Source organism: Convolutriloba macropyga, chromosome 14, assembly GCF_964194025.1.
Source record: "Convolutriloba macropyga chromosome 14, txConMacr16.3, whole genome shotgun sequence".
NCBI lineage: Eukaryota > Metazoa > Xenacoelomorpha > Acoela > Convolutidae > Convolutriloba > Convolutriloba macropyga.
Genome location: NC_134481.1, coordinates 1,204,040 through 1,216,085, shown reverse-complemented (window position 1 = coordinate 1,216,085; position 12,046 = coordinate 1,204,040). Strand labels below are relative to the sequence as shown.

Here is a 12,046-nt window from a genome sequence, read left to right as displayed (position 1 = left end):
TAAACTCAAATTAACTACTTGAAGCCTTCAATTCCTATCAAAACAAGCCTAAAACTAATAAAATATCATAATCAAACCTCATAACCATCAAAAGTTGCAAAAAAAACTGCTTTTAAAAGCCGCACGTGAACAAAAAAATTTCGCTCACTTAGAGAAAATTTTTTCACACATCAATTTCTCGCTTTCTTAAAAACAGCGGTATGAACAAAAACCACTCTCTTTTCGCTCCGCTCTTAACTTTTGTTCAAGCCCAAAATCACTCCAAATTTTTTCACGCGTTTCATTTCCCGCTTAAAAATCACTCGAGTAAAGATGATTAAAAAGAAACATAGCCAGAAGAATTCCGGAAACGACTCGAAGTGGAAATCATTTTCATCGCCATTCAACTACTCGTCAGACACAACTTGTCTCCACTAATTTAAGATTATCTTGAAACAAAACCAGAGAACAAGAAAGTAAAAACAACAAAATAAAATCTGTTAAAATATGATTAAAAAATCTGATCAATTTTTGTTATAAATTGAGAACCCGAAATAATTATCTCTGCCAAAATTACTTCAACAAAACAACTAGTACTTACTAAAACCACTTATTTGAATTTCTAAAAATACTTGAGGTTAAATTATGAAAAAAAGGTCTCAAAACAATTTGCACTAAAAAAACTGGAAAAAGTTAATAAAATTTTTTAAAATTACAACAGCATATAAATCCAAAGAATAATTCCTTTCATCCAATAGGGTATCCAGACTCTCGCAAAACAACAGGCAAGTCATAATATGCTAAGAAACTTAAAACAGAAAAAACAGAAAAAAAGAAAACAGAAAAAAAAACAGAAAACGAAAAACTGCAAAAAATTAGGAAAACTAGTCCACAGAACTTAACCACTTGTTATCTAAAGTTTGTTCAAGCAGACGGGGTCTTTTCAATACCCATTTGAGCCAGTATAACAAAACAATCGTCAAAAACGCAAAAATTAGCCCGAAAATCAGCAAAATACATGAAAAACCTCCGAATTAGCATAAAAGTCATATGAAGTTCCAGAAACCTTCAAATCACTACCAAAACCAGCCTAAAATTTTTAAAAAAATGATAATCAAACCTCTTAAGCAAAAAAATGGAAAAAACTGCTTTAAAATGCCGAACGTGAAGAAAAAATTTCGCTCCCTTACAGAATTTTTTTTCACACCTCAATTTCTCGCTCGCTAGAAAACAGTGATATGAACAAAAACCACTTTCTTTTCGCTCCGCTTTTCACTTTTGTTCAGCACCAAAATCACTCCCATTTTTTTCACGCGATTCATTTCCCGCTTCAAAAATACTTCTCCAATACTCCTCTTCGAGTCGTAAAAAAAAACCTTAAGAAAAACCAATACTCCTCTTCGAGTCGTAATAAAAAAAGACAGCGCCCCAATACAATTCAAATTCTTTGAATTGTAAAAAAAAACAAGAGAAGTCCAATAATAGCCCCGGCTATCGCTGTGCGGCTATTAATAACAAAGGAAGAACAACCTTCAGAATCAACTCAAAGCAACATTAGTCTCACACAAAATTTAACTACCCGCTCAAAAAATTTATTTAATTAGTTAATTAGTCAACGTTTTCTTCCTTTAATTAATTATTTTGAACAGGATAGGCAAGACTGTGAGAACAGTTAATAACGAGAACACTAAAGCAACAGACAGGAAAATGCAAAGAGATTCGAAATCTTTCAACGGTAATCAAAGCATACTGTGCTGCAAAATTGCAATTGTTGTTCTCCAGAGATTTTTCGGTTCCACTTCTATTTGCTCAGTGATTACCTATAAAATTGATAGCACACTAAGCACCAAGAAACAGGGCTGAAAAAAGAAAAACTATTTTAAATTTGAATTAAAACAAGTCCATCAAAACTTATGAATCAGAATTAGGAAACCGATTTGAAAATGCCGCTCGTGAACAAATCAGTCTCCTCGCCCAGTGAAAATGTATGGAAAAAACTTTGTCTTACATTCTTACTTTTGTTCAGTAGATTGACCCAAACACTAATAACACGAGTTGTAAACTGGACAGCGTCAAAGTACTGGCCATTTGGGTGGCTGATAGCGGTAGTTCTGTTCTCATAGACATAAAAGTTTTATTTGGAAAAAAATCATCTTCTGTTCACTTTCATCAATAATTTCAAGGAATGTTCACAGAAATTATAAAAGCACATGCAACTTTATGCTAAAATTTTTAAGAGTTTAAGAAAGCTTCAAAGAGTGCTAAAAATCAACAAAGCCTGTTTATAACTGTTTATAAGCCCATATGTGGTATCTTGGATTTTTCCCGTTTGTGAAAGCTTAGTGGGTGCATATTCTTTGCACCCCGCAGACGCACGTGCCTTATTTTTACATAATGATTTAACAAGTAATGACACGTGCTCTGTACAAGGGGGGGGGGTTGGTAAAAAGGGAAAAGATCCGGGATCTTACTAATCCCAGCTAGATCAAAAAATTCAGAAATTTTATATCTTTTATAAATTACATACGGTGAGTTTTTGGTCAGTAAGACCCGGGTGCTCTCTTGGCAGAGGAACTTACCCATGTTGATCGGTGCGATCCTGATCGACAACCAAAGCCTGCGACATAAATCTGATCTAAAAACATCACTTTTTTCTGCAATGCTAAGACAGTAGTTCCATGAAATGAATCTTGGAATGTTCTAAAAGATCATTAATTTCATCAGGTCTTTCAGAAACTTAAAATTAATAATTTACGACAAGTTTTGACTACCAGATGTAACCACCGTTTTAACTCATTAATGCGGTGCCAATAATACTCCTCTTAAATTTTGCTTCCATAATATGTTTGAGATGCCCACCCTTTAAATGGCATCTTTCGCTGCTTAAATTTAAAACTATTATAATTAGATCATAAATTAGAGCAGTAATAAAAATGTAAGCATTGTGAAAATAGATATCATTATCTAAAATTTCATCTAGAATCTAATGACTGGTAATATATGACTTAAGGAAGCACGATTATGGAATGTATCAAAAACGCAACCTTTACAACAATGATAGGTAATTTACATCGATAAATAATAAAAAGCAGAGTTATCAGAAATCATTACGACCAGCAACCTCACGTTTAATCCATTCCAAGAAACCGATAATGTCTGAATAGAAAATCTAGGCCGACAGATAACAGCGTTAGTAGTATCGTATATATGCGGGAAGATGGGGGATCCTTCGAGATCCTTTCGCCTTTCGGCAGAGGGAGATCTCTGATCCCGTAGGGGAGATCTTTTATGTTAAGAAAGTGGTAATTGTGCTATATTTATTTGTCTGGCAGGCTTATTGTTGGTATATATATTTCGGGCTATTCTAGTTTGTAAGAGAGGGGAGATACTTCATGTTAAAAGAGTGGTATTTTTGCTACATGTATTTGTGTGGCTCGCTGATTGTTGGAATATACTTCGGTTGGAAACTCAAGTGGGAAGGGGGAAGTTATCCTAGGCGGTAAGATATTGATGATAAGGATTCATTTTGTAAAAATAATATTTGGTGAAAATGATCGCCAAAACGATAGCAACCATTGATCTGGAAAATATTCCAGAATTTTACCTGCAGATAAAGAACAATTATCCAAAGTACGGCGAAAGTTTTCTGTATTTTCTAGCTGCGTGTCAATACCTTGATCCTGATAATGATATGGGGCCAACATTGAAGCTGAGACCGTATGGCGGTCTAATTGGAATTGATAAATCGTCACTGGACAACTACCTCAAATCGTTCAAAAAACTTCGACTTCATGCAATGCTCCACAAAAAAGCGGGTTTTATAGCAGAGTACAGTCATAAAGGCCCTGAATACTCCTATGTGTTATCGTGTCCAATTAGAAACGAGTATTTGGGTCATATCACGGGATTGGCCTTTGGTTTTTTGTGAAGATATTAAAACATTTTATCCACTTTATTGGAATGCTGAAACAAGAAATAGTGATTTTAAACTGGTTTTTATAATACAAGAGTTATTGCTTTGTTCAAATATTTATCCAAACACAACTCTTTTCCTTCCGACAGTTTCCTACAACTCACTTTCCGCTAGTGACAGGAGATCACATCAGAAGGTTACTAAATTTTATGCAAATTTTATGCCAAAGGGAAAGAGAAAACAATCGTTTCAAAAGCTCTTGCTGAAAGAGATAATAGATTTGGAAAGTTGAGGATATCAAGTCTACCTCCGAAAGTTGAGGATATCAAATCGCCAATTGATGATATTACTCGCGCTCTGCACTCTTTCTATCTAGCAGAAAAGCAAAAGAGGAAACATAGTGCTAAAAGGACAGCAGTTGTATTTCTATTGGATCTCCCTGCCATCCAATGAGCTGTCGAGTGCAGAATGCAGCTCCTTCAGCTCTTCAAGTGAGACTATCTCCAAGTTTGACAGTATGAAGTTACATAACGAATGATAATCAGTTGACGTTGACTTCATTAAAAGAAAAGAAAATAGAATCACGGGGAAAGAATATTCTGCGAAAAAAACAGCTTCTCTGCAAGACTAAGGAAATTGAGACGATAAGGAAATATCTTTCATTACTTGAATATTTCCAAATGTACCATGTCGTTACAACAGAACATGAGAAAACTGAAACTAACCACTTTACCTACGCCCAAGTGGCCAGCAACAGTTCAAGTACCTCTAGACGATCACAATCTCCCTGGTGAAAATAAAATGATGGTCAGTGAAAGCAACGTAGAGTCTATTGTCTACTATGGAAGTGGTTACGGCATGCAAGCAAACCGTAAAGTGGCTTACAAAAAAGACGACAAAGCCTCTAGATATACTAAATATGAATTCCTTTGGATTGAAAGAGACTAACAAAAGGGCAATTTACAATAAAAAAAATGGGTGTTAATGCACTGAGTGTGAAGGAAGACCAGATAGACTCCGTTAAGGGAGGGGGCTCGACTACTTCAGTTTTTGATGAGGAAATACAAGAGAGGCGTTCGTGGAAGTTTTGTGGTTCTCGGCTACAACGTTCCGCAGCGGTTTATTTTACTCAAATTTTATTAGAACTTTTTCTTGTAATGTATTTAACCAAGCCTGTAATTTCCAAACTTGATTGTGGAGAATCAACGTTATGGTTTTCATTGCTTTGTGCAGTTGGCTACGCTCTTCCAAATTCAAAGCTTTAAACAAAATAAAATCCACTCGCAATAAGCATTTTATGGCTGTTTGTATTCTGTTGTGTTGTGGGAAAACAGAACTTATAATTCAAATGTTATTGAGATAAACTTTCTAACAGAAATTTAGTTCTATTTACTACTTTTATCAACACGAGCAGCCAAAGTTAAGCACAAGAGAGCTTAACGTGAAGATTTATTTCACTAAGTTTTCTGGATTCGAATTCATTTCTCAGCTGGAAAACTGTCTGATTGTGTTTAAAGATTCTTGAAGAAATTTTCAATGACAAAGAACTTTCAAAACTTGCAACTACCGGACACCACAGTAGTGTGATTTATGTTAAGCATAACTAATTTCAACAGAGAAAATCGTCGCGAACAATTGATCAGCTGGTAAACTGTCTGATTGTGTTTAAAGATTCTTGAAGAAACTTTCAATGACAAATAACTTTCAAAAATTGCAACTGCCGGACACCACAGTAGTGTGATTTATGTTAAGCATAACTTATTTGAACAGAGTAAATCGTCGCGAACAATTGATCTCAACATAACCCATATCATTTTCCAGCAGGTCACCTATGTTGGAAAACAATTGAACACAAATTTTTTGCAGGAAAGCTATGAACTTCCAACAAAACCTTTTGACACTTACTTATTGACGTAGAACCAAAAACTTCAGACTCCTTGCGTTATTGTTCAAATATTGTACAATCAGGTCCAACAATTTTTTATCTGCCTTCCTCCAAAACGGTTATCACTAGTTTGACAGATGAAAAAGAAAGAGTTATGCTAAGAAAGAGTGTATGCTAAAGCGAAAGCGAGAGCTGCTCAAGAGCAATTTCAGAAATTTTCTCAAACAAGCATCAAGCAATTTTAAAAACTTTCTTTGTGAGTAATATCTCAGTGTGATCACTAGCAATTTTCCAGTGAACAAGCAGATACTTAATAATCCAGAGAATTCATTTCAACAAATATTATGAAAGGAAACAAGTTTGAAGAAAAAACGAAAAGTTTTAGCCAAAAAACCAAAAGTCATTTGAGCGTTGGGATTGTCGTGCTATAATTACTGAACGGTCAAATAATGCATGCAGAAGAGTTTGTTTTGATCCCCAAAAGAATGTTCATTTCAAAAGACCCAACCAAGGAGGAAATATTTGATAATCCAATTTATCAGCATAAAGCAACTCAGTTAGCGCTCCTCCAAAGAACTAATAACAAATTTTGAACGAAACAATGAAAAAAGTACAAGATGCAAACACTAACTCTGATAGAGCGATCAAAAGAACAAAGAGTAGCGGCGATGCAACAAGTGATTCAGACAATGTAAAAACCGAATAGTAAATTATTGATGACAGTGAATTAGAGCCAACAGTGAAACTGAAGGAATTAGCAATTAACTCAATAATATTAGAACTGAAATTAGTGATGAAAATAAAACCAAAAGAGCTGCAATTATCCTAAATAAAACTTTCAATTCAAATAGTGTTTCTATTAGTGAAGAGACTAACATTCTCAACACTGACGATGAGCCTCAAAGAGTAAAGCTAACAAGTTTTTGTACAATTTACAACAACCTAAAAAATGACTTGCCAAAGTATTCCAAAGTCTTGAGTGAACTTGTTATATCAGCCAACTTGGTTTATAATACCTAAGCAAAAAAGTACTGGATCAGTTTTACAGTGAAGACGAAAAGGAAACCCTATCAAAACAACCGAAGCAGAAACAAAAAACACAGCAAGAAGGAAGACGATCTGAGCCAAAGGAAAACACGCAAAGCAAAGTCGATGTACGTAAAGAAGACAGCGGAAGACGCGCGTAAGAAACAGGGATTTCTTTTGACGATGTGCGGAAACCTGACAAGCTCTATTTAAACGGTCTTGCTTCAGTTGGGAGCGTAAAGAGATTGCAAAGTTTGAGTAATTTATCAATGAAAAAAATTCTAATGTATCTTGAAACGAAACCATCTTTCACCAAATACCGTTCGGTTCGCCTCGTGTTTCCAAGGCTAAAAGTGTTTGTTAACGATATAAAAGAGATCTGGTCCGTAGATCTAGCATATGTTGATAAAGTTGCAAAATACAACCGTAGTGTGGTGCAAAATATCTGCTTGAAACTGTTGATTGTTTGTCAAGGTATCTCAGGGTTGAGCCACTGAAAACGAAAAATGCCAAAGACAGCGCAGGATTTCAAAAAGACGATCCAGCAAAAACAACAAGAAAAAGTTTGGGCTGCTAATGGTACAGAGTTCCCAAGTGCGTTCAAAAGCCTAAGCACTGAACGCGAAATTCATTTATACAGTACGTTCAGTGAGAAAAAGTTAGTGAGAACGATAAGTCGGGAAGAAACATACGCTCTTTGAAAAAGATAATCTATAGATTTTAAAGAAAAGTGGACTTATTCATATCTAGACAAATTGGATGCGTTTGTTAAAACAACCAATTCTAGAGTTAATCGAACGATAAAACTGGCTCCGAACAAGGAAAGACGTTCCAAATCTTGTTTCCTTGACAGCAAAAACAAGAGTTTCTCAAAACCACAAATTTTTTATTGGTGATTTTGTGCGCATAGTTAAAAAAGAGGAGACGTTCGGGAAAAGCTACAAACGGTCATTTAAAGAGCAGGTATTTGAAATCGCATCTATCCCAATATTGCATCCTCCCACGTATTCTCTTATTAATGCAGATAAAGAAGTTATCCAGGGTAAACTCTATCAAACAGAACTTCAACTAGAAAGAGAGTCTCCTCTAAAAAATGGGAACTTAACGATTAGAAGACGAGTTTACGGTACATAGTTCACAGCACGTAGTCTAAAGGGATACGAGGAATGACAAAGATTCTCATCTGAAGCTAATGTCAATTCTCGACCTTACATTGGAGAAAAATTCTCTTTCATGACTGAAAACTTTGACACTGTTGCTCAACTTCTATTTACTATAAAGCGAACAGTTGGAATACCAAATTTTTCGTTTCGTGAAATCAAGAGTACAGTAAAATACGAAATAATTTTTGGTAAAATATGAATTTTGGTAAATATGAAGGAATCACTTTTTTCTAGTGAGGAAAAACCCGACACTGTGGGTTTTACAGAATTCCAGATAGACACGGTGTACATCTTGGGTACAAAATGAATCAGCTACATCAAAAAAAAAATGAACGAAGAGCGATGAGACAAAGGCATATTTTGGAGAATTCCCTGCTGATCTGTGCGCGGGAAAGCACCTAATATTCCTTTACACAAACATTATTGAGCATTAGTATGTTGGTGACGCTAAGGCTGTTATTACGTGTCAATGTTTCAAAACAATGTCTGAAAAACAGTAGCGTTTGTGAACTTGAACCAACTCATCGAATAAATTCTTCAAAATTCGACTATCAAAAATTACTGCTGGCCTCTTTCGGAGCTACCCGCCGAAAGAGGCCAATTGGTCCCAATTCCAGGAACTGGTAAAGTAATATTGACGCTACAGTTCAAAAATTTTGGTGAGTGAAACAATGGAATCGTACTACACTAATCAAGAATCTTCGCTGCTTTATTTTTCTCGACAATATAGACAAAGAGGAAGCGGCTTTGGAGCTTTAGCAGAGGCATAGGTCGAATTGCTTTATCGCTTGCACAAAAACTCATTCTACCCGCGGTAAAACGAATCCAAAAAGAACTTCTCTTACAAAGTGTACCAGAGTTAAAGGATGTCAGCAAAAAATTCCGCAAAACAGGCGCTGACAAACACTATTTCAAATACAGTCAAAAAGCACACAGGAGGCTCCTTAGCACTGCGAACGAGATGACGAAACCGAATGAGTCAGAGACAATCTAAACATTCTGGTTCAAAAGCTAGAAGTACTATTATGAGAAAGGTATTGACCTCAAAACTTAAACAGCCAAAGAAAAGTCGCTCGGATTTCTTTGCCAGAGTTAAAGATGATCGGTAATATGCTACCAACAAAGGCAACACATAGTTCCCTGGATTTATTTGAAAAACCAGCACTGCTTGTAATTTCTGATGGTAGTTTTTGTCGAAAATCAGTGCCGGTTTACAGCCCTAACGGACCCCCGCTTGAGTTTGAGGTTGCTGGAGACACAAAAATACATTTATTGACCTACTAAAATTTTCCTGGAATTCCAATGCAAGATAGTTCAAGCTTCCGAAGCCAATCTGAAATATGGCGCTGGAGGTGCAACAGACCTAACCAAAACAGACGCCCCTTTCATCTGCAATAATGTTTTACATTCGCTCCTTTCTGACTGCCAGTATCTGCCAACGGATTAAAAATTTCAAATGCGAATGGGAATTATGCTCACAAAAGTTTCGTTGAAACTGAATTTTTTCATAACAGAGATGCAAAAGCTACTTGGTTGGCATGCCAAGGCTCTTCATACGAAGATAATCCTGGGGCAATTCCGCCAGCTAAAATTAACAGACGAAAAGCTTTGGTTAGACAATCTGCCGATTATACTTTTTATGGAAAAGCTGCTGTAGATTTTTTTTAGTTGCGATCAACAACTTTTGAGTGGTGTGACGCTGCGAACTTCTTTTCGTCGATCAAAAGATAATTTTGTTATAATTTCTGACGATGCTGCAAAATCCTACAAAGTGAAAACTATAGAAGCTAGTTTGTATGTAAGAAAATGACGTTGAACGATGACGGTGTTTCTGCAATTGGAAAAACTTTACTATCAAATCCAGCGTCCTATCCGTATTTGGAGACCTTAATTAAAACGTTTCCTGACTCCACTGGTTTGTAAAGCTGGAAACAAGAGGAGGCTTTCAGCAGGGAGCGCATTCGACGTCTTGCTATATGCCTTAACACAAATGAAGAATCTTTAGGAAACAAACAGCTCAATCCTTTCCACTTTTGTAAAGTAACATACAAATTTGCACTATTGGTGAGAAAGCAAAAACTTTTTATCGATTCGGCTCGGAAGGTTTTGAAAAAACATAACCCGACTAACTGATGGATGAACAGCCTGGTTCAAGAATGTAAACGTTTGAAGTACAAATTTTGTGGTGTCTTTCCAGCAGATAACATTCCCCTGAATTGGTCACAGAACAGATTTATGATTGTGAATGTATCCACCTCTGATTCTATTGGAAATCATTGGACACTTTTGTGTAGGAAGAAGGGCGATTACATTTTTGCTGACCAGCTTGGACAAAAACTAACATCATACAAACGTTTGTAAAAAAGACTGGCCTCCGCTGCCCTTGATATTCAAAATATGTATGAATTGATTAGAAATCCACCAATACAAACACAAAATTCCATTTTGTGTGGCTTATTTTGTATTTATTTTGCTCATTACGGTTATAACAAAACAGAAAGTGTAAAAAAGAGTGAACTTGATTTGATTCGATTTCCTCTTCACATGATGCTCAAACTCAACTTAAACTATGCTTAGCTGAATAATCTTTTTTTCAAACTAATATTTTCTTTTCATGCACTTTGCATACAAACAAAACATCAGAATCAATAAGCAAATTACTATATCCGCTCAAAAATATGTCTATTATTTGGCAAAAAGCACCTTAGTGCGGCCCAGAAAATATATTTTGAAATCTCTCTCAAGATTCACTTGCAAAGCTATCAGTTTGAGTTGGTTGGTTATTTGACTTCATAATACAATTTTGCAATGAGTTCTGATGAAGTTGAAACTGAGCTGCTTCCGTGCTCTAGTCGTCGTTGACTGTCTTCATTCAACTTAACGTCGCTTTTGTTGTTGTTGACCTTTTGATTAGCAGCTGCGTTAGAGAAGTTTGGCGACAGTTTCTGAAGCGGTAGTCTATGCTCATATTTTAATTGTATTCAACGGCCGATACAAGCTTTTGAGAAATATATCTTTTCAATTCTAGGGTATTTGAATTGGCAAACAAAATCTTGAAAGTCGCGAAGAGACAAGGCAATGTATAGCTTTTTTGAAGCTTTGAATTGTCTGAAGACTTTGTCACGACGATTTATCCACCAAAGCATGGTAATGGTTAATTTTCAAGGTGCAAAAGGCTCTTTCAAAATAACACACAGCATAATTTTTTACACCATTTAACTCCGGTTTTTCGTCACAAACTGAAAATTTGAACGCCTTCTGAAACTGTTGGAAGTAACCCGGCGATCGTTCAAACATTGCTTTAACCATTTTGATTAATCTGCGGAAGCAGCTGAGGACGAGGACGCTGATTCGTATCAAGGTTCTTTTTCTGCTAGTTTAAGCTTTCTAGAGACCGGTTTTTTAGCAACAGAAGTCTCTTTTCTCGTCTGACTCTGACACCGAATTTCGGATCCTGCCACTTTTTTCCATGAGTTGTCAACTTCATCTGTTGTAAGGGATATTCTCTGTTCATATTCATTGTCTTTTCTTTTAAATAGTTTGAAAAAGTCATACGTCCCGGTGTTTTCATTGCGAGTTGCTCTTATCAACCTCTTTTCTCTTTTCGATATATCGGAATAGCAATTACCATACTCTTTGTCTTTGCTTGCAGTGAAAGGCATTTGTATCAAATTAGCTTTCAAGTTCTTGTAGAACGTAGTTCAAAAACGGTACTGATAACGTCGTTTCACGTGATTTACTTAAATCAATGTCTGCAGAGGTCCGTGTAATTTCCTTAAAATTTACTTATCGCAGAGTTATATTTAGAACAACAAGAGCATTTTCATGGTGGGTCAACGTAACCTTGCTAACACAAACCCAAATACATATACACATACATACTGGTAATAGTCCCTAACAGCATTCGATTTAAAAAACTTGACTGATAAGAAGGGAATACGCGTAGGTGTGGCTGTCATGGTATTTCCGTCGTAACAAGAAACCACAGTGTGGTTCTTATTACAAGCAACGAGCTCCCCACCTCGGCTCCGCGGCATGCGTGGGTTACACGTGTGTGCTCTACTTATCCGAATTGATTTT

The 12,046-nt window shown here is 36.1% G+C and overlaps 1 protein-coding gene across 1 annotated transcript in view; it reads right to left on the bottom strand.

Moving 5' to 3' along the window:
* The window catches only part of LOC142352843 (uncharacterized), a 30,924-nt gene extending 28,313 nt beyond the window's left edge, over positions 1–2,611 (bottom strand). Inside the window, exon 1 of the mRNA XM_075404995.1 lies at positions 2,559–2,611. Within this exon, the coding sequence (XP_075261110.1) occupies positions 2,559–2,605 (47 nt within the window). The 5' untranslated portion in view covers positions 2,606–2,611. The remainder of the gene's footprint in view (positions 1–2,558) is intronic.
* Between the last annotated feature and the right edge of the window lie 9,435 nt (positions 2,612–12,046).